Consider the following 22,520-nt stretch of genomic DNA (forward strand, 5'->3'; position numbering starts at 1 on the left):
CTGTTTGCCCAATTTGTAGTTTTGTGTTACACTGCACCCTTGGAGGAAATGTCACTCCATGTCTGAGAACAGATCACTCCATCCAAGCTCACAATAACAAAGGAGAACACCTGAAGACGATTCTGGATTATTCCCGTGTATTAAGTTCCTATTGATTCTTCTATCTATTTCCCATGCTCAGTTTTGGGGGTTGTGACTATATAAGAAGTGGTTTTTATCGTGTAATAAGTACATTATCTTTTTCAAAACCCATATATGATAATGGGGAACGAAAGCATTGGAATGATATTTCAAAAACTGATAGCGAGACAAACATTGCTCCTATTTTTCTTATAGTACTTCATTTCTTTACAATAATCAAGGAAGGGTTTCTAAAGCCCAACATCTCCAAGAGAAGATAATAAATTAATTATTTCCAATTATTGAACAGAAGCTATTAACAGCAAGTTAGGAAAATATAGTTTTAAAAAGAAGATAGACTTTAATTTTTCTTTATGTTTTTAAATTAGCGAAATTATGAAAAGTAAAAATTCAGAGCTATAAAATAAAGAATTATTAATTTCCTTCACTTACAGCTCCTTCTAAATGATCCATCAGAACAGTTACTTAACTTTCCTCACTTTTATTCATGCTCAAAACCAGAAGCACTTATGTAATTCGTTGGCTCTCTACCTTAGTTTCCAAAAATGGGATCATACTCCGTAACTTGTATTTTTACTTAAAATGTATGGAATAGGCCTCACTCTGTCTTGTCTGCTAGCCACATGCAAGGGGTCTACAACTTACTCAGCCACTCCCTTTATGGTACACTTTCCAATTAATTTAATTTGTGTAACAGTGCCATAGTAAACCTGTATATTTAAGATCAGGTGATTTTATTTCTATAGGATATCATCTCAAATAAAGTAGACTTTTTGATCTAGAAAGTGTTTTTAACTTTAATAGAAAAAATCTTTTCAACTACTAAAGCAGCATAGAAGGCAAAGGAAAAAATGATAACATAAAGTAATAATGGATTATTGGAGCAGGCCCACGGGACCACCTGCTTTTAGAACAGGGATTCTTGGTTTGTCCCCCAGATTTCAAATACCCACGCCCCATAGCCCACCTCCTCATTGCAGAGTTGCTGTGTGGCCCAGAAGAGAATGGACAATAGCAATGATAAGTGTTTGTGAGGACATGTGGAAATCAAGGCCCTCATATGCTGCTGGTGGGAATGTACCAGTGTACGGTCACCGTGGGGAACCGTCTGGTGCTTCCTCAAAAGGCTAAACCTAGAGCAACTACCTGACCAGCAGCATTTCCCATAGGTTTATAGTAAAGAGAAGGAAAAGCATATGTCTACATAAACATTTGTACACTTTATTGAAATTGCCCGAAAGTGGTACCATCTCAAATGCCCATTACCTGATGAATGGATAAACTGTGGTCTATCCATACAATGGAATATTACGCGAGCAGAATGAAGTACTGATACATGCTACCATACGGATAAACCTTGAAAACTCTGTGCTAAGTGAAAGAAGCCAGTCGTAGACGCCCAAACATTGTAGGATCGCTTTTATTTGAAATGTCCAGAATAGGTAAATCTATAGAGACAGAAAGTAAATTACTGGTTGCCTAGGATTTGTGAGAAAGGGAGAACAAGAGGGTAAGTGGGAGAGGACTGGGTACCAGGTTCCTTTGAGGGTGACAAGAGTGTTGTAAAATTGATTGTGATGACAGTTGCACTCATGTCCCTCATATGGAGTCTTGCTCTTTTGAACTCACAAGTAGATGCCTTGCCTGTTGGTGAACATCATTGCATTGCAGTTTTCACAAAGCTGTCCCTGCTCTGACTAGGTTGTGAACACTACATGAGGAAGAGGCCAAATCGCTATCCAATCCCCTTCTTCTGTGAAAGGGCTAGCTGTGCCGTGTGCCAAGTTTCCTTGAAACATTTGTTCTCACATGGTCTTTTCCACCTTGTCACATACCATCGCTCATTTTTGAAAATGTGGGCTTTTTTTAAAGACACAGCCTTCCTAGGTTGTGTTCATTCAGTGTTTCTTTTACATATTTTCAAATGTATGAGTGTCATAAACAAAATGTCTAATCTCTTCCTAGCTAACCTTACCTTTTAATCACAATGGATTTCATCCTTGGGTGGACTTGATTCTGGCTGCAATTTATTGCTTTGGGACTGTTTCAAATTGCAATGGGAAAATTTGTTGGCCCTGCTGATCAAGGTCACCAAAATTCAACATGCAGGACATAAGTACTTATTTCACCAGCCTCAGCCAAACAGACTTCACATAGAGACTCCAAAGAGCAAAGAAAGAAATTAAGGAAATGCCGTTAGAACCATGGCAAAGACCCCAACGCAAAGAAGCAAGCCATGGCAAATAAGATAAATGCATCCTTATCTCTTTGTCTATTGAAGCCAAAGCTGACGTAAGACATGATGGTCAGGTTTTTAACCCAGATCCAGATGCATCTTTGCTGCCTTTTTCTGCCTTTGTCTTTCCACTTAGCAGTGGCTTGAAGTCCTCCCTCAACAACCCCGCCCAACACTCTGGCTCAATGACCTTCAGTCAACTGTCTTTGTTCATCTTCCCTCTGCTGGTTAACACTGCCTGCATGTGCTTTCCAGCTGTCTGGCCCATCTTGCTAAACACTGCTGCATTGTGGGAAATAACCTCATAGAAAAATTTATCTATATAAAAGTCTAAGCGACTGACCTATCGTTCGACCATTCAACCGTTCGACCGTTCAACTGGTAGCTATGATGTGCACTGACCACCAGGGGGGCAGATGCTCAATGCACAGGCATGGAAACATGGAACATACTGATGAATCTCAGAGGGAAGCGGGGAGGGGAGAGGGCGGGAAAAGATTAACCGAAGATCTTATATAAATACTAGAGGCCTGGTGCACAGATTCATGCACCAGTGGGATCCCTAGCCTGGCCTGCAAGGAACGGGCCAAAACCGGCAATCCAACATCCCCCGAGGGGTCCTGGATTGCAAGAAGGCACAGGCCAGGCCGAGGGACCCCACAGTGCACAAATCCATGCACCGGGCCTCTAGTCCTATATAATAAAGGGTAATATGCAAATTGACTGGTCTCTCTGATGCGCACTGACCACCAGGGGGCAGACACTCAATGCAGGAGCTGCCCCCTGGAGGTCAATGTGCTCCCACAGGGGAGCTCCACTCAGCCACAAGCCAGGCTGACTCTGTGAGAGCAGCAGCTGTGGCCAGAGCCTCTCCTGCCTCCTCGGCAGCACTAAGGATGTTCGTGGGAAGTGGGCCTAAGTCAGCAGGTGGACATCCCCTGAGGGGTCCCAGACTGCGAGAGGGATGTCTGACTGCCAGCTTAGGCCCAGGGAGTGGGCCTAAGCCGGGAGGTGGACATCCCCCGAGGGGTCCCGGACTGCAAGAGGGTTCAGGCCACACTGAGGGATCCCCCTGAGTGCAGGAATCCATGCACTGGGCCTCTAGTTCTAGTATAATAGGTGTTTGTATCAAAACAAGGAGTCCTACAAGCAAGCATCTATCACCCAAAAGGACGAATGACAACAGCAGAATTTGAAGCACTGAGGCAGGCCTAGGGAAGAGAGATGTCCTGAATGTGGGGGTGGGGTGGCTATTCTGAAGTGATTTGATAATGATCCTCTGTCCACCCTCGAATTGTACATTTCTCTATGATCATTACTGTCATTTACCCAGGGGTTTATTTTTAACCTATGTCTTGTTTAGCCTTTCTTTAATGCTGTCACATTTACATAAAGCATCGCTTAAACCAAGTCATAACAGCCCGGAAAGATGAAAAAGTAGGATGATACAGTGACTGGAAAACAGCTAGTAACTGGCTTTAACTTGGGTTCATTGGAGGTCAAGTTCGGTGTTCCTTCCTAGTGGACACAAAAGCAAACTTGAATTCAGCAAGGGAACCCAACAGCGTGCCTGCTAGCTTGCATTTCAGAAGCAGCCCTTAGGAGTCTTGAGTCACTGAGACATTGATTTCCCAGGCTGGGGTTTTTAAGGAGTTTGGGATGCACCACATAGCAATGCATAGGGATCATCGGTTAGATATTCATTTGCAAAGTGAATTGTGTTTACTTACCCGGATAACCAATAGCAAAGACTGCAGTTTTCTGCTTTTCTTCACCTCATAGATTTTTGCATCAAGATGGCAACAGTGTGAAAAGTCAATAACGTGGGAACGTTTCAAGTTACATTTCAGAGACTCGAAAGGGAGTTTTTATTGTCTTTTAACTTCTCTTATTTTTATTCTGCAATGTGGGCACCTCCCCAAATACGGGAAAGATGCCACGGATCCTATCATTCATTCTCACCCTTTAAACATGAGAGTGTGTGCTTATTTTGAAACATCAGCATGTTGGATGGTAATAGTTAACTGTTTTAGTCCCTTTCTTCCCCTCTCCCCACTTTACATGTGATACATAAGTAAGAATAGGGAAGCTCTTCCCCAGCCTTTCCATTAACTGTCCATGACCTTGACCTTTGCTGGATGTGGATTTCTAAGTACAGTCCACAATAACTCTTAAATATACCCGCAGCCGGGTCTGGCCTCCGGAAGCTTGGCCACTGGCTTGTGGTCAGCAGGCTATTTCCCTGTTTTCCTCCCCATTTTTTTCTTTTTTGCTACTTTTTGTGCATACTTTTTGGTTCAGATACTTATTCACATCTCTCTGATAAGCACAGTTTGATTGGTAGCTAATTGTAGCAGCAGATTTTCATTATTGATGAGTGTCATTGTCAGAATCCATTTGGAAGTCTGGCCGAGATGTAGCCGATTCCAGCTTCTGATATGACCGCAGAGTCAAGCGATTAACCACACGGTTCAAATGTGCAGAGGCCTGGAGGGCGCTCATGTCTTTACCACCAAATAGTTACTGTATTGTGCTTCAGGTTTGGTTCATTTTTCTAGAAGATTCTACATATTATTTTATCACAAATACTACATAATACCTTAATATACAGTGGTGGGCAAAAAAGTAGGTTTATGTTTGTGAGTATGTGAAGTTTACAGAGTTTATTCTTGTATTATTATTTATTAATTGTTGTATTATTTGTTGGTACTACAACTGCAAACCTACTTTTGCAATCCCTGTATAATCTGTTATTTCTCACACCAGCCAATTAACTTTAAGAAATAGCAGTAGGAAGATGAAATCTATGAGTACTATAAATGCTCACTATTCTTAAACGGTTTGTATTATGTGGCAGCATTTAAATCAGTCTTTATGTACTATTTTTTTTCCATGTATTTTGATTCTGGGTGGCTAAGTCTCAGGCTGTCCCATGCCAGCAATGGACATGGACGAGCCACCTGGACCTACATCCTACAACCAAACACTTCTCTGTCTTCTCATCCATAGTATCATAAACATGCGAAATTTCAAAAATAAATTCAGAACTGGAAACGTCATTAATAACAGCGGTTATTTGAAAGTGTCACCTAATTTAAACACTTTTGCTTTAACTTATTGCAGTGTCAGGAGTTTTAATATGCTCCATTTATTAGTAAAGGCCTGCAGGGTTCACGGCCATTTATTCTGCAGGGGACTTGATTTTATCATTAATTTTTAAGGACGTAATGCTCTCGGTACATGTTCAGAGTGCACTTTATTTGCAAGAACTGGTTTATTCTAATCAATACAGATGTCCAGGTGTTGATTAAAGCAAAACATTTAGAAAGTCGGATGTGGGCAAATCTTCAAGACATTATACTCCGAAATTGAGTATATGTACACCCATGATATATGCTAGTATTGGTGGTGAACTTAAGGTGAGAAGGAACACTAAAGACTGACCAAGCCCCCTTTTCTACTTATTCTTTTTTTTAAATATATTTTTATTGATTTCAGAGAGGAAGGGAGAAGGATAGAAAGATAGAAACATCAATGATGAGAGAGAATCATCGATCGGCTGCCTCCTGCATGCCCCCCACTGGGGATCGAGCCCGCAACCCAGGCATGTGCCCTTGGCAGGAATCGAACCTAGGACCCTTCAGTCCACAGGCCGACGCTCTATCCACTGAGCCAAACCAGCTAGGGCTCTACTTATTCTTGAGGACAATCTTTTCTCTTCCAAAGAGGTAACATCTGGGTGGGAAAATCCTATCGTTTGAGACTAGCTCCCTGACACAGACAATAATTCTGACACTTTCTGATGCTTTGTAAGTCTGCGGAGCTAAATTCCATCCCCGAGAGCAAGTCCTTCTTTGGGCTGGGTGTTCCTGGTCTCGGGCTCCCTAGCCCACCTCTCTGGGGTGCTTATGGGTTAAAAGGTTGACAGAGGAGCTCTAGGTGGGGTGTGTGGAGAGTCAGCGGGGAGGCCCAGCCCCGACCCCCCATAATCGCACCCCTGACCCTGTGCCATGCAGCGTTCATGTAAGCACCTCGTGCCTCTAGCTGGAAAGCCTGGGTGCTTGAGTGTATATTGTTTGGAAAGTTTCTTTAAAGAAAACAAAAGCACTGAAACTACAGCTGAACCTATACTCACTGGCTGTTGTCTCTTTTTCCCCCTAATCAGGACAGAATTTTACCCTAAGGCAGTTAGGCGTGTGTGAACCAGCAACTCGAAGAGGACTGGCCTTTTGTGCGGAAATGGGGCTGCCCCACAGAGGTTACTCTCTCAGTGCAGGGTCCGACGCCGACACCGAGAACGAAGCCGTGATGTCCCCGGAGCACGCCATGCGGCTGTGGGGCCGGGGCGTCAAGTCCGGCCGCAGCTCCTGCCTGTCCAGCCGGTCCAACTCGGCCCTCACCCTCACCGACACGGAGCACGAGAACAAGTCGGACAGCGAGAGCGGTGAGTCCACCTTTGGCTTTGTGATGTCGGCCTTCAGGGCTTCGGTGTTGTTGGACGACGGCGGCTTGTTCTTCTTCCTCTCTTCTTCCCTCCTGTCCTGCCTTCTCTTTCTTCCTTCTGCCTTTCTTTTGTTTTTAAGGCAGTAGAACTTGAGAAATGACCTTGAAGAATGCTTTTTTTTTTCCTGGAAAAAAAAGATCACTATTCGAAATGAGATTGTTCAATTACGCAAGGGGTCTATGATGTGTTCGTTCGCTATCGTTTTTGAAAAACAGTTTAATCATGTACAGAAGAAAAAAAAACAGAAAGATTAGCTTTGACTTATCTTGGACCATGTCACCTATTATCCTCTGTAGGGCCTCAAAGCCAGAGGTGATAAAGTTTACCCCAGAGCCAGCTGGCAATCAAACATGTCTTTGTAGATGCCTCTTGAAGACATCTCAAAGAAGTTGCAGAATCTTAGGATGGATGAGTGAGCACACAGAATAGTTTATTACCCGGGCTCCAGTGTCTGAAGAACAAATTTGATCATGCTTCAAACTTACTAGTTGATGAGAGCAATTGAAATCTGGGGGAAGGGGGGAGCGTGGCCTTTGATGTGCTTTGGGGGCTGGATTACGATGCAATTAAATCCACGCACAAAATTGGATTTCAGGCTCTCCCAACAGCAGCTGTGCATGTGGGAAGGAAAAATGCCTTTAGAAAGTACGGGGGCTTTTTTTCTGAGCGCCCAGTGCAGGAGAGTAGAACGGTTGACGTATATGCGATAACAGGTTTCAAGGAAAACTTAATTTCAGTCGGTGCCGCTTCTAGGACGAGCCGGCGTCTCTCCTCGTCGGCAGAGTCCTTGCCCGTTCGGTCCGGCTGTGAATGTTCCGTGTGTATCGTGCATCAGAAAGCAGAGAGAAAATCACAATGAAGGACTAGCGTGCCCTTTGAAAAGAAGGACCACTGTTTTGCCATTGATCTTTCATTTTTGTGATTTGCTGAGCCAATTTGGCAGCTTTGCTTCGTGATAGGAAAGCAGGCGTGTGGTCGTTTCCGCTCCAGCTCGGGGACAGTGTGAGGTGGTGCCCGGCCCTTTTCCCTCCTCAGCCTCAGCATCTTCTTTCCGGTCATGAAACTACAGTGTAGTGTCAGCCGGCTTCAGTAGTGTCTTATGTGGAATCCCTTAGCGCATTAGACCAACGTCAAGATCAGTTAACCATGCGCACTCACCCCATTCATGTTGGAACTGTCAGCTTTGGGTGGAGACTGGCTTTATTCCAACCCCAAAGAGAACACAGGGGCGGCGCTTGCCGACAGCCTGCATTTCCCCGGCCAATCCATTCACCTCGGGAAAACCAGGTTTCTATCCATGTTCACTGTGGACTCAGAAGTCACTCGCCGTAAATACATGCGAGTTGGCATCACCTGTGCTTCCTGTCGGCCTGCGTCTGCCCATAACAGTCCTTGAGCGATCGCAGGTACAATGCTTAGATTCAAATGTGGCTTTTGGCTTTTGATTTCCTGAAATGCACGATAACATGTATGATGGTTGTAGGAAGAGCAGGACACGGGAGGCTGACGCACGCGGGGCTGATTCTCCGCATCACAGGCGCCCGTCTCCGCGTCCGTTGGGTATTTTTCCACGTTGGGTCAGCTTGCCTTTCCTACCTGCAGCCTCCGGAGCATCACTCTCTCTCTCCCTATAAGTGTACCTGTTATGGTATCTGCGCTGGTAAAATAGAAATTAATGTTGTTGTTTTTAAAAATGATGTATCTGCAAAAACTATCTTGCAGTGAATTCCCAAACACATGCCATATTTTTTCTTTGCAGAAAATATAAAACTGCCAACTGTGCAAACTTCAGTTACCAGTGTGTGTACCCTGATGACTGAGAAGTGAGGGGAGACTCGGGAGCGCCCCGCACCCTGGCCCTCCCCACGGCCGGATTATTATTACTCGGAGGAGGACCCCGCTCCCAGGACTCGCAGGCCGTGCTCTGGGAGCGCAGTGCAGGCAGGAGGAGCCGTGCCCTCGCAGGGCTCCAGGTTGCTAGGAGGCAGGAGATGCAGAGGAGGGTGCCATGGGCCTCTCTCTGAAATGCAGAGCCTTTGGCAGCTTTTGTGGAGAGTAAACAGGTCGCTAAGGGAAGAGGATCAAGTGTCAGAAACGATGTGTGTTGAGTTGGGCAGTGATGACTTGCGCCTGTGTGTACTCTTTTCCCGAGGTTTGGCGGTGGTTGTTTGTTAAACATTTTGATGGTCTAAGAACTCCTAACAACAGAGGTCAGCTTAGGGAAGAAAACAAAAGAGGAAATGCAGTAGATACCGCCGCTTCGCCTGCTGCTGTGCCACAGATTTCAGATGTGTGTCCCCGGGAACATTTCAGATTAATTTATTTGTCCTGAGTTCCCAGTGACTAGTCGGGAGGAACAAGATTCCATTTAAAGTAATTAATTACGTTAAGATCTGGGGAAGCATCCTTTTCTGAGGTGTTTAGTGGAGCTTGGAATTTTGAATTATGGAATTAAACAAGAGTATTTAGGATTTTTTTTTTCTCATATTAAAAAAAAAACACGACTTTTTTATTTTTCTTCTCAGGCTGGCTTATGGTAAAAACTAAAAGTTGCAATCATACTCACGGTCTTCTCACAGCTTTATAAAACAACTAGAGGCCCAGTGCACGAATCGTGCATGGGTAGAGTCCCTAGGCCTGGCTGGCAATCAGGGCTGATGGGGGCCTTCCGGATGTCGGCCAGGGCCTTCCATAGTTCCATGCCGCCCCCAGCTGGTCAGCGCACATCATAGCAAGCAATCGAACTCCCAGTCTCCCGGTCAAACTCCCGAGGGGACACTTTGCATAGTAGCCTTTTATATAGAGAGATATCCTCAGCATTATTTCATACAGTGTTTTAGCATCACTGCTCCTTCTCATCAAATATTTCCAACCTAAAATTACTATATACAATCCAGTTCTATCCTCCTCGGGTATGTCCATTGGTCCGGCTTTGAAAAACGATTCATTTTCCAGTTCCATTTGCCTTTGGCTTCCAGTTACTGTCATCGTTACGTTGTGTCCTTGAAAGTCCTGTGACGTCACTAAAGTTGAAAGGGGAAGGCCTTGTGCAGGCCACCCTACCAAAAGGAGAGGAATTTGGGAACCAGACACAAACTTGTTTTCATTCTGTTGAGCCTGGGAGTTTGCTGGACTGTGTTCATCATTTGAAATAACCGTGAATAAGGCTATTTTCCCCAGGAAAAAAAAATGTTATTCAACATTTGTAAAATTATGCAAGCCGAGTGCCGGATGTTCTAGTTATAACTTCAAAGAAGAGTTTAGCGACTAACAGGGATTAAATTTCACTTATTTATTGATAAGGAGGCCACCAGTTCAAGTGAAGACGGCGCTGGGGCTGCTGGGAGGCTAATGAAATTTTGATGGTCTGCGCATCCCCCGAGAGTGGAAGAACATTCAGGCTGTGTCACACGTCTCCGTGTTAGTAGAGATTCGAAAACAAGCGATAACATTTATAATTTCACAAAGCTAACTCTTCCCCAACCATGGGGGTTTGAAATTAGAAAGCATGTTGAGGAGGCAAAATTTTTCCAGTGTATTGAGTTTTATATGGAATTCCAAGTGTTAATTTTGTTCTAAAGTAAGGATATGAAGCCCGTCCTTTCTTGACACAGACTGATGGCCGTGGTTGTCTTTGTCCTGAGACACTGCCAGGCGCCAGGGCCAACACGGGAGGGCCCGTGGTTGGTGACCACCCAGTGGCAGCGGTCCTAGAGAGCTGCTGCAAGGTTATGGCATAGCTGAGGGCAGGCCCTACTCCAGGGTAGACCAGCAGGCTGCTCTGGGTTGGTGCAGGCGTCTTACCTCCTCAGATGTATTGCTGCAACACCCCTGATTGATGTGGCCAGCTTTGCAAGTAACCTGGCCTCGGTTCCCACTGTCTCCATAGATGCCGGGAACGAAGAACTTTTTTCTAGAACGTCCACCTTTAAGCTTTAGAAATGTCAGCTTGTGCATCTTTTCCCAGAAGAACCCCAGCATATATTGGCGTCTTCTGTCACCTCCCAGTGTGGTGTCACGAAGATGCCTGGGTTGGGATCTCGCCAGTTGGGGTTAAATCTTTTCTTTAACTCCTGGCTCTTTGTTTCTGAATCACCCCAAGGTCAAGTTCCCAAATTCCCATCTCTGCCTGGTTGTACCTTGAGTTCTAGAGATGCATGCCCTCCCGCTGCAGGGATTCCTCTTTCTCCTCCTCCTCCTCCTCCCTGTCTCCAGCCTCCTCCCCGCACTGGGGAAGTGATGACCGTGAGGTCAGACAGACCCGGAGAAGGACTGGCACTCCTCTGGTACCTCATGGTGATTCAGGACCTCGAGAGCCTCCACTGGGGGCCAGTGTTGAGAATGTCACCTTGTAGTGGGCAGACCGCCTGGGTTGGCCTTGGTTTCCCGCCTCCTGGCTGTGTGACCTTGGGCAAGTTATTTAACCTCCCTGTGCTATGGTTTCCATAGGGCTAAAATAGAGACTGTGGTAAACAGTATATAGTCCTTACTGCTTGTTGTGAGGATTCATTGAGTTCAGGTACTTAACATGCTCAGAGCAGAGCCTGGCGTTGGATGAATTACAGATTAAGTGTGTGGTCCCAGTATTTATAAAAGCTGGAAAATTACTGTTATGTTTTAAAATATATTTTTATCGATTTCAGAGAGGAAAGGAGAGGGAGAGAGAAAGAGAATCATTGATGAGTGAGAATCATTGATCGGCTACCTCCTGCATGCCCCACACTGGGGATGGAGCCCGAAACCCCGGGCATGTGCTCTGTCCAAGAATCAAACTATGATGTCCTGGTTCATAGGTCGATGCTCAACCACTGAGCCACACCGGCCAGGCTGGGAAATTATATCTCCATAGTAAATGGTGATGAAGTTTAAGTTAGATAAAGAATGTCAGGTACCTACACAGTTCTGGCCCACAGGAAATGCCCCCCCACCTCTCCCATACTCCCCCTCTGTCCGCATTTGGGAAGATGAGGGGGAATCCCCGTCTCCTCCAGGGCGGGCACTGGTGAAATGCAGACTCGGGAATTTCTGTCACCATTTATTGATTCTTTTCTTTTTCTCCAAAACCCCACATCCTTTTGAGTTGACTGTAATGAAGTGGCTGTACATTGAGTGGTGATGATAATGAGTGTGATGGCGGCAGACTTCAAAGGCCTCAGCATCTCCTCCCCTCCTGGCCAGCGGACATTTCAAAGGAGTGTTTCCCTGGAAGGCATGATGCTTAGCCAGCCCTCAATTCAAAGGCAATTTCACTGATGCTCAGCAGTTCACAGCATCAGAGAAATCATTCCTCAAGACTCCCTCTCACCTGGGCTCTTAGCAGTACACCTACCACAGGACCCCACTCATGCCCGCTAACCAGGCTGGTACTGAAGCATTAAGGGCTCATTTGCCTAACAGAGGGTCTAACATGGAAGGGCAGTGTTTTTAGATGCAATAGATACTTGCTTTGCCAACGAAAGCACTTCAAGGAGGTGACATGTCTTTTCAAAAGTGTTTTTAATAACTTGACTTTGTGTGTGGATAGATAAAGTCTAAACGTTGAGTTATTGTACTCTATTTTATTTTTGTTTCTTTTGTTTTTTATTAATTCTCACCTGAGGATATTTTTCCATTGGTTTTTAGAGAGAATGGAAGGGAGGGGGAGAGACAGAGAGAGAGAGAGAGATATGAGAGAGACACATGGATTGATTGCCTCCTGCACATGCCCCGACCAGGGCCAGGGATCAAACCTGCAACCAAGGTATGTGCCCTTGACCGGCAATCGAACTCAGGACCCTTCAGTCCACAGGCCGATACTCTATCCACTGAACCAAACCGGCTAGGTCAAGTTATTGTACTTTAGAAGGAAAAAGGGATGCCCCTTCAACCCACTGGGTGAACTATTGTGGTGATAGCCTTTCTTCAGTCTCTCAACAGAGACCTTGAGCGAAAATCGAAAAGCCATTGAAATTACCATGTCAGGCCAAACGTGTTCTCAGAAAGGGTGGGCAGTGTAATTTTTTCTCTTTCTGAGCAGCTGTGTACAGTGAGAGAGAGGAAATGGACGGCCTTGTGGCTAGTCTATTACCACGTAAATTCTAGCCTCGTTTGCGAGAAACCGCTAGTGGCACCGGGGTGCCCTGTGATGTCACGTACCCGTGATCCTTCCCACAGGGACACCCGTCCTTTCTCTCCTGGCTCTGCTCACAGGGGGGTAATGTTTGAGTTTCCTGAGGGTAATGTAAAGAGAGTCTATTACTTTGCCTAACTAGCCTAATTCCATTCCTTCAAACCTCCTCCAAGAACCTTTCAGCCCACTTAGGAAATTGATTGTGAGAATTAAGGTGGAATTCCTTTGCTGCGAGAAATAAATGGTGTTTCAGTGTTATTCTAATTTTATGAGATTCCATTACACATACTAAACTATAACTTGAATATAAATTCCATTATGGGCCCTCTTCTGGCATGTAATGGTCAATTCTGGCATGTTCAACGGCTGTAAATTATATTTTATGTTTTAGGTGCTCTGGGATGTCAAAAATCGCAAAAGTAATATGTTGCGTGGTTATTAAATCAAGCTTTGAATTAAAGTGCTGCTTTGCAAAAATATAGCCCAATAGTTTCTAATATATTTAAAAAATGGCGGTGCCTGGATAGGGATACATTTATAGTTTAAATAGCAACTTGTCACTCTTTTAGCAAAAACTTTCTTATTTCATTTAAGGATGAAATATATTCATTTTTTGGACCTGTTACAAGTCGCTTGAGCACAGCAAGTTATGATTTAAATGAACTTTTTCAGTTTAATATGAGGGAACTAGAATGTAGAGGACTGTAAGTCTACTACCACTGTTGCTATCACTGACATACTTCCATGCTTTAATATCTTCCGTTCTAAGCGGATTTTCAGAACCTCTTGGCCTTTCGCGGCTCTTCCCAAGAGTATTGCCATTCCTACAAAACCCAACGTGTGTTCTCAGTACTTCTGCCCAAAGTATATGGAGCATACGCCAGCTCTGTTTAAATTCTAAATATCTTTTCATTGTAGATTTGAATCCAAAGTCAAGCGTCCTATGCACATATCAAAACTGGTGATGGTCACTACTTTGATTTTTGAACGTGTTTTGATACCCTTCAAAACCACAGTGGTAGCAGTACATTGTTTCAGTGAATGAACTGAGCAGCAGCGAATGCTGAATCAGGTTTACTGACACAGAAAAAAAAGAAGTGTGAGAGCTGTACCTCAACAGCTATCTTCACAAGTCATAATAATTCTGCTATTAACATTGCATACATATACAATAATTACCAACTTAAAAATTAGCCGGCTATTTCTGGCCAAACATTTCATTAACTCACCCACCCCGAATGCCTTAGCAGGCCCAGACCAAGTGATTCCTTGGGCCTTATACAACCCCCGGGCCGGACATTCCCCACCCCATGGAAATCTTATACATGCTTACTGAGCGGCGTGAATAATGGTCTCTTTGTACTGGGATTTTGCTGCATTTATCAGTTGACCTGAGGTAGTGTTTTGTAATGAATAGACTGTACATGAACTGCATGTAAGAGCCTTTTAAGTGCCTATTAAAATGGATACAGATGCACATAAACTTGAGAAAAGGTCAATTAAAAATGTCTTACGAATATTACCTTGGCTTTAAATTTCATTTCAAGTTACACGGAAGCTGAAACTGAACAAAGATGAGGGGAGACTTTTTTAGTTGATTTCTTTTTTTTTTAATTGTACACTTTGTTCTATTTTATTTTTTATTGTCTAACATTTTACATATGTCTCCTTTTCCCCCGATTGACCGCGCCTCCTGCCCTCCTCCACCGCAGCCATTCCCACCCAGGGCAAGCCCCCACTACCCCATTGTCTGTGTCCATTGGTTATGCTAATATGCATGCATACAAGTCCTTTGGTTGATCTCTATCCCCCGGCCCCCACCTTCCTTGCCATTTGTCTCTGGATCTATTTTTGTTCATCAAATTATGTTGATCATTACATCCCACATATGAGTGAGATCATGTGATATTTATCTTTATCTGACTGGCTTATTTTGCTTAGCATAATGCTCTCCAGTTCTATCCATGCTGTTGCAAATGGTAAAAGTTCCCTCTTTTTTACAGCAGCGTAGTATTCCATTGTGTAGCTGTGCCACAGTTTTTTAATCCACTCATCTGCTTATGGGCACTTAGGTTGTTTCCAAATCTTAGCTATGGTAAATTGTGCTGCTATGAACATAGGGGAGCATATGTCCTTTCTGATTGGTGTTTCTGTTTTCCTGTGATTTCTTTTTAGTAGATCAACTAAGTCCTCATTGGATGACTAATGCATGCTGGGTATTGTCCAGGTGTTGGTGAAACAGTGAGTCAGACAGTCCCTGGCTTCCAGAAATCCATAGGCTGGTTGGGCAGACCGGGAAGTAGACGTGGTAACTGCATGTTAGTGTGGTACGTGGGGTTACATTATGCAAAGTCACTGTCGGCACAGAGCACGCTGTTTCCAACAGAGAGGAGAGAAGGTTGCCGGAAGGAGGAGGTGGTGGCATTGGCACTCAGGCATAAAGGGTGTGTATCAACTCAAGATGTAGACAAAGCAGCGAAGGAGAAAATGTGAAATCTCCTAGGACTATTCCCAGAGCCCTGAGCTGGGTGCCCGGGACAGGGTGTGTGGATGAGGGATGCCCGCTGAGGCTGCACACGTGGCCGAGACCACATTACAAAGGGCCTTCAGGGCCGGCTGAGGAATTCTCCTCTAGGTCGGGAGTCGGGAACCTTTTTTCTGCCAAGGGCCATTTGGTTTTTATAACATCATTCACAGGTCATACAAAATGACCACCTTAGCCCTACCTGGTTTGGCTCAATGGATAGAGCATTAGCCTGCAGACTGAAGGGTCCTAGGTTCAATTCCTGTCAAGGGCTGGTGCCTCGGTTGAAGGCTCGACCTTCATTCAATCAATGTGTCTCTCTCACATCAATGCTTCTCTCTCTATGTCTCTCCCTCTCCCTTCCACTCTCTCTAAAAAACAGTGGAAAAATATCCTCATGTGAAGATTAACAACAAAAAAAAAGAAAGAAAGAAAAGAGATTCTCAGAACTACGTAAAATAAATAATACAATATCTTGTAAAAAAAATATCACCTTAAAAATTAGCCTGCTATATTTGGCCAAACATTTAATGAACTCACCCCTACTGCCTTGGCAGGGCCAGACCAAATGATTTCTTGAGCCGTATGCAACCCCCGGGCCGGACGTTCCCGCCCCTGCCCTAGGTCATGGGGAGGCTCTGGAGGATTTTCGTGCAGTGGAATCTTAGGGTCATGCTTACATTTTACAAAGTGCTCAGAGGCCTGTGGAGGGTGGAGGGCCTTTCCCACGGAGTGAGCTCAGGGGTGTAGCTCTGCGCTCTCCTCAGCCAGTGCCTCAACCTGCAACCGAAGTTGGTGCCGACTGAAAATCGAATGGACTTGGAGGTTACCCTTGAAAGCAAATGCATCCATTAAGTAACATCACAGTGACCAAATGAGAAAATATAAAAGTTTGAATACGGAATCTGGGGGGAAAAGAAGAGGGATTCAAATAGACAGAATGAAGATTTGATGATTCATTCATTGCATTGGGGTTAGGGAGGAGGAAGACATTTTAAAAGACCTTGAATATGCAAGACTGGGTGGTGACGGTATCCTCCAAGTTGGAGGTTAGAGTATATTTTTTATGGTAAAGTGAGTAATTCAGGCATGGACAGGTCGCATTTGAGGTGTTAGTGTGACAGCAAAGTTCACAATTTATTAAGCAATTATATATGTATATGTCTATATACAGATATATACAGATATACATAATGTTATATTTGTTTAAAAATGTATACTAGTAGGTTTACAGTTGTTCATATTGAAATAAAATTATAAATTTACATATAAATTTATGTAGCTATGAATCCTTCAAGGCTTTTTATCTCTTAAGATAGTTTTTTATCTCACAACTTTATGTACATAACTAGTTTAGTGTTTGCCATAGAAAATGTATACTTTAAAGAGATACATGTCTATTTATACAGCTTAAAATCATAGAAGATATAAAATCACGTACAGTATTTTTCAAATATATTTTTATTGATTTCAGAGAGGAAGGGAGAGGGAGAGAGAAAAACATCAATAATGAGAGAGAATCATTGATGGGCTGCCTCCTGCACGCCCCCTACTGGGGATTGAGCCCACAGCCAGGGCGTGTGCCCTGACAGGGAAACCAGTCGTGACCACCTGGTTCATAGATTGATACTCCACCCCTGAGCCATACTAGCGGGACGAAAATAATGCAATAATCAAGAGATGAAAACACAAGAATAAACTGTCTTACATACTCACAACTGTAAACCTACTGTTGCCCGCCCTGTACTGAGGGATGTGCATGACTGTAGTGAGCGCCGTGGGGCAGGATCCAACCTCTCAAAGCAAACAGAACGAGAAAAGGAGAGGAGCGAAGAGAAAATCCCGAGGTCATCACTGTTTAGCACAGGGAACAGAGGGGCACCCACTGAAGAAACGGAGGCGCCTTCCATAGAGACAAAAAGAAACCAAACCACGTCAGTTCTCAGAAGACAGGAGAGACAGGCGTGATCAGCGGAGCCACGCCATCCGAGAGCCTCGCAGGCCAAGTGCCAGCAAGGTCCCTGACATGTCCCTGTGGCTTGACTGCGAAGGAGGCATTGAGTTCTGGGGAGTGGACGCGATCGTGGGGGTCAACGTGCAGAGGGGGAGAGGTGGACACAAGCCTAGAAGGTGGCGCCAGCAAGTGTAGGTCCCTCTTCCCAAAGCTCAACTAAGGACCCAGGGAGCTCAGCGGGAGCCTCAGGCAACCACAGGGCAGGGATGTGTTCCCATTGGAGGACGTTTCGGCATCCTTCTGAGGAAAGGCAAGGAGCCAGTACAGTAGCGAGAAGGTGAAAGCAAAGACGATTAAGGAGGAAATTAATAGAGTCTGGCTTCTGAGGGATCGGGAGCTGCACATTCCTAGAATATAAATTTATGTAGCTATGAATCCTTCAAAGCTTTTTATCTCTTAAGGTAGTTTTTATCTCGCAACTTTGTGTACATAACTAGTTTAGTGTTTGCCATAGAAAATGTATACTTTAAAGAGATACATGGCTATTTATACAGCTAAAAATCATAGAAGATATAAAGTCACGTGGTATAAATTGATGGTATTTGATGGAACTGAGGTTCTATGTCATCGTGTCATCAAAATATTTGGGGAAAGTACATTATTATTCAAAATTGATATTTTATTTTATTTTAAATAGTTCTATTAAACTAAAAAACAACAACAACATAGCGCATATTGTCTAATGGAAAACAGGTAGCTTTCAACTCTGGAGCCTGAACTAATAGGATTGTTGTCCTGCTCCGGATACAGGGTACCTTCTCATTCCTTCCCGTGATCCTTCTTTTTTTTTAATATTTTATTGATTTTTTTACAGAGAGGAAGGGAGAGAGATAGAGAGCCAGAAACATCGATGAGAGAGAAACATCGATCAGCTGCCTCCTGCACATCTCCCACTGGGGATGTGCCCGCAACCCAGGTACATGCCCTTGACTGGAATCGAACCCGGGACCTTTCAGTCCACAGGCCGACGCTCTATCCATTGAGCCAAACCGGTTTCGGCCATCCCGTGATCCTTGATGTGTGCGTGGCCTATATATAAATGTACAGATATGTAGCAAGTAAACAGGCACATATAAACACATACGATTACATTAATAGCTAGAAAATAAGAGTTTCCACCTTCGTCACTCCACATGGTTTTGCACTAGCTATAGTAAATGTCTTTTTTTGCTTAAAAACAAGATGCAGCTCTGGCCGGTTTGGCTCAGTGGATGGAGCGTCGGCCTGCAGGCTGAAGTGTCCCAGGTTCAATTCCGGTCAGGAGCATGTACCTTGGTTGTGGGCATATCCCCAGTGGGGGGTGTGCAGGAGGCAGCTGATTGATGTTTCTCTCTCATCAATGTTTCTGGCTCTCTATCCCTTCTCCCTTCCTCTCCATAAAAAAATCAATAAAATATATTTAAAAAAAACAAAAACAAGATGCATGCCTATAAACATAAAGTTATATAACAGATTGGATTTTCAAGAAACACTCTTGAGACATTACTAAACATTAATTTTTAAAAAATACACAAAAGGGGAGCAAATCATAAACCACCCGAAAAGCACAGCAGTGTTGCACAAGTGGGATGTCCACGAGACAGGGACACGGGCTGGGAACAGCCCGCGTGGCGGCTATTTGCACAGTGACATTTGGGAAGTTGTGTCTTGGTGGAAGAATTATTCAGACTACCCTGAGTAATCGGTTTGTCTTGCATTGGTTAATATCATACTAATCAATGGAAGTGAACTTTCCCTTCCAAATGGTTTCTGTAGGTGCTAAAGTTCTCGGAGAGAGACCTTCACATTTCCTCACAGCAGATGGAGGCTCCTGGGGGATTTGAAAGCGCTTGAGTGAAATGTCAGTTGCTGCAGAAAACAAGTCTAAAACATCCCCTTGTAACGGACTGTGTCATTTACTGTGACGGGAAGACCATGGCATGGGTGGTAGGGTACACAGTGGGCGTATAGGTGAACGTGATTGTCTACATGAGCCCACGTAGAGTCTCAGGCTTCCGATACTCGTTAGAATCTTTTAAGTGTTTAAGCACTATTTGCGTTGTTCTGCCTCGATAACCCGGGTAAAATGATAGGTAATGACAGATAGGTAATGATATGTATACACTAGGGCTAATGATAGGTAACTTGAGATTAAACAGATTTAAGTATAAAATATCTGAATGTTTAAATTCATGTCCTTAATTTACCCATTCTAATTACATAGCATTCTATGTTGATTGGACAACACAAAGAAGGAAATGGATAATATTAACTGGTCTCTATATTGGCATTTATACTTTCAATCTTTATCTCTATGCATTTTTATTACATTTGCACATTCTGTTTTGACCTGGGTTTCCCCATGTTATTAGAGAGTCTTCTACTACATAATACTTTTTCATGCTGTGATTTGTTTTGCATATCCACTATTCTGGACATCTAAAATTTTGCAGCATCCTCGTTACAAATCATTGTTTCACTATTATAAATTGTGTTGTAATAACTATCCTAGTGGCTAAATCTTTGCCACTAATTCTATTATTACCTTAGGATCAATTCTTGAGAGTGGGGCATCAGAGCCAAAGGGTATATGCAATCTAAAGCTTTTGATACACTGTCAGAATGCCCTGCAAACAGCCCTGTTTCAATTTATACTCCCACCAGCAGCATTGAAAGGTGTCTTTTTCCCACACGCCATCGACAACCAATGTTGTCATGCTTTAAATTCTGGCGATTTGATGGATGAGACCTAGTATGTTACTGTTGTTGTAATTTATATCCATTTGATGAACAGTTTGAATACATTCTTATATTCTTGGTGTGTGTACTGTTTGTATTTCTTTTGTGAATTGCCAGTTCATGTACTTGTGCATCATCCTACTGGGGTATGTGAAGAAATGGGTCCCAGGACATAGGGACAGTGAAGAGAGAGATGGCAGGACGCTGACCCTGCTGTCTCCCTTGTATTCAGGTGGCATTGATGAGACAGGATTGGTTTCAGGAGGATCTGGTCTGTGTAAACATCTCCTTACATGCCGGCCTCTGCTCTGGGGCACATGCGTAAGGTGCACAGCAGTGATGAATGGTCAGGCATCGTGCAGAAGAGCGGGCAGAGCCCACACATGTGCTCCTCGAGTCTGGCAGGACACCCCCTTGCTTACACTGTACACTCCTGTTAGAGATTCTAGATGCCAAGAAAGTCTGCATTTACTCCAGCTCAGAGTGCAAAAGCATGGCCGCAAAGCTGCTGTCTCCTTATCAAATGAATTAAAAACTTTAAGCAGGTGATAATAGCAGGGGGGAGTATGTCTCTTTCCATCAATCCATAGTTTGTTGGAAAAGTGCAGGAGATATACAATTATGCATATACATATACACATACAGGTACAAAATATACACATATGACTACATATAGATATGCCAATACATATGCATGTGCAAATACATATGTATACATACAACTATATAAACATAGACATAGACATATATGTATACACTAGAGCCCGATGCACGAAATTTGTGCAAGAGTAGGCCTTCCTTCCCCCGGCTGCCGGCACTGGCTTCCCTCTGGCATCCGGGACCCGGGCTTCCCTCGCAGCCCCGGCTTCATCTGGAAGGACATCAGGTCTAATTAGCATATTACTCTTTTATTATTATAAATATACTTTTTTCTTATTAAATTGCAAGTGGTTTTATATAAAAAGCATCTTAATTACACTTTGTCTCTTTTAAAAGATCCATATCTTAATCTTTTGCAAATATTTTCCTGTTTGATTTTGTTTAAGATATTTTTATATAAAAAGAATTTAATATAGTCAACTATATTACTTACATGTAGCTTTTTGATGCTTAGAAATACTGACTTTTACCCCCAGAGCAAATCGTTATTTAAATGTTCTTACTTTTATAGTTCTTTCCTCCTTTTTACATTGAGTCTATCTGAAATTTTTAAGGTAATCCATGGCTTAGGAATTTAAATTGATTTTCTTCACACAGTTCGCATTTGTAAATGCCATTGAATCTAATTAGGGGTGCTTGTAATGTCTAATAAGTATATACTCATCTACGTAACTTTGAGCAATGAGTCATCAATAAAAAATTGTGCTGTTAAATCTTTGCAAAGAAGTGGGGTGAGATTTGTGAAATATCTTCTATAAATATTAGTTTTTACATACTAGATTTAGGTTTGGTAGTTTCTGAGAGACCTAGACTGCTAACTGAAAAATAAGCATTTTCAGGAATACACAATTAGCCACTGGCCATGAATTACATAACCTTTCGTCATTGCAAAATAGGTACTAGTAGAAAAACAGACTTAAACAGGCCTGTGAAAGTTATATATAATGTCAGAAGCTGTTAATTGAGATCTAGCTTTTCATTAAAAAATAAAGCATTAACCCTGAAAAGTCTGGGTGTATTATGCACATGTTTTGTGAACATCCTGCTATGAACTATTTTAAGATGCTTTTAGGGAATAAAATGTACCCTTGGCTGTCAGGCTTATAGACTTGGAGATACAGGCTCTACAGAGGGGACAACTAGGAGACAGAGCAGCTCAGTGAAGTACACGCTAGGTGAAATACACGTGAAGTACACACAAGGTGAAATACACGTGAAGTGCACGCAAGGTGAAGTACATGCTAGGTGAAGTACACAGGGAGGTGAAGTACATGCGAGGTCAAGTACATGCTCGGTGAAGTAAGTACACAGCTACACGGCACAGTGAGTCCAGTCTGCAGTTCAGATTCTGAAAGGAAGGGTTTGTTCGAAGGCGGTAAGTCTGTTAAGGTGGCGGGAAGAGCAGTGCAACAAGGTGGCAACAAGGGGAAGCAGGCAGTGTGAGGAGGTGGCTGGCCTGGGAGGAGCCCCATGGGAGGCGGGTGGGGGGTGGAACCGCCTATGGAGAGCTGTGAGTGTCCCGCCCAGAGGCCTCAGGTCGCCTCCATGGGGTCTGTCCCTCCACGTCCCAGAGAATGAGATGAGACGTGATGCACGGACTGTCAAGGAGCCAGA

At 43.7% G+C, this 22,520-nt stretch overlaps 1 protein-coding gene across 1 annotated transcript in view; it reads left to right on the forward strand.

Moving 5' to 3' along the window:
* The window catches only part of TENM3 (teneurin transmembrane protein 3), a 420,114-nt gene that overhangs the window by 17,111 nt on the left and 380,483 nt on the right, over positions 1-22,520 (forward strand). The window contains exon 2 of the mRNA XM_023759395.1: positions 6,543-6,821. Coding sequence (XP_023615163.1) covers positions 6,543-6,821 — 279 coding nt within the window. The remainder of the gene's footprint in view (positions 1-6,542; positions 6,822-22,520) is intronic.

This window comes from Myotis lucifugus, unplaced genomic scaffold (genome assembly GCF_000147115.1).
Source record: "Myotis lucifugus unplaced genomic scaffold, Myoluc2.0 scaffold_154, whole genome shotgun sequence".
Classification (NCBI taxonomy): domain Eukaryota; kingdom Metazoa; phylum Chordata; class Mammalia; order Chiroptera; family Vespertilionidae; genus Myotis; species Myotis lucifugus.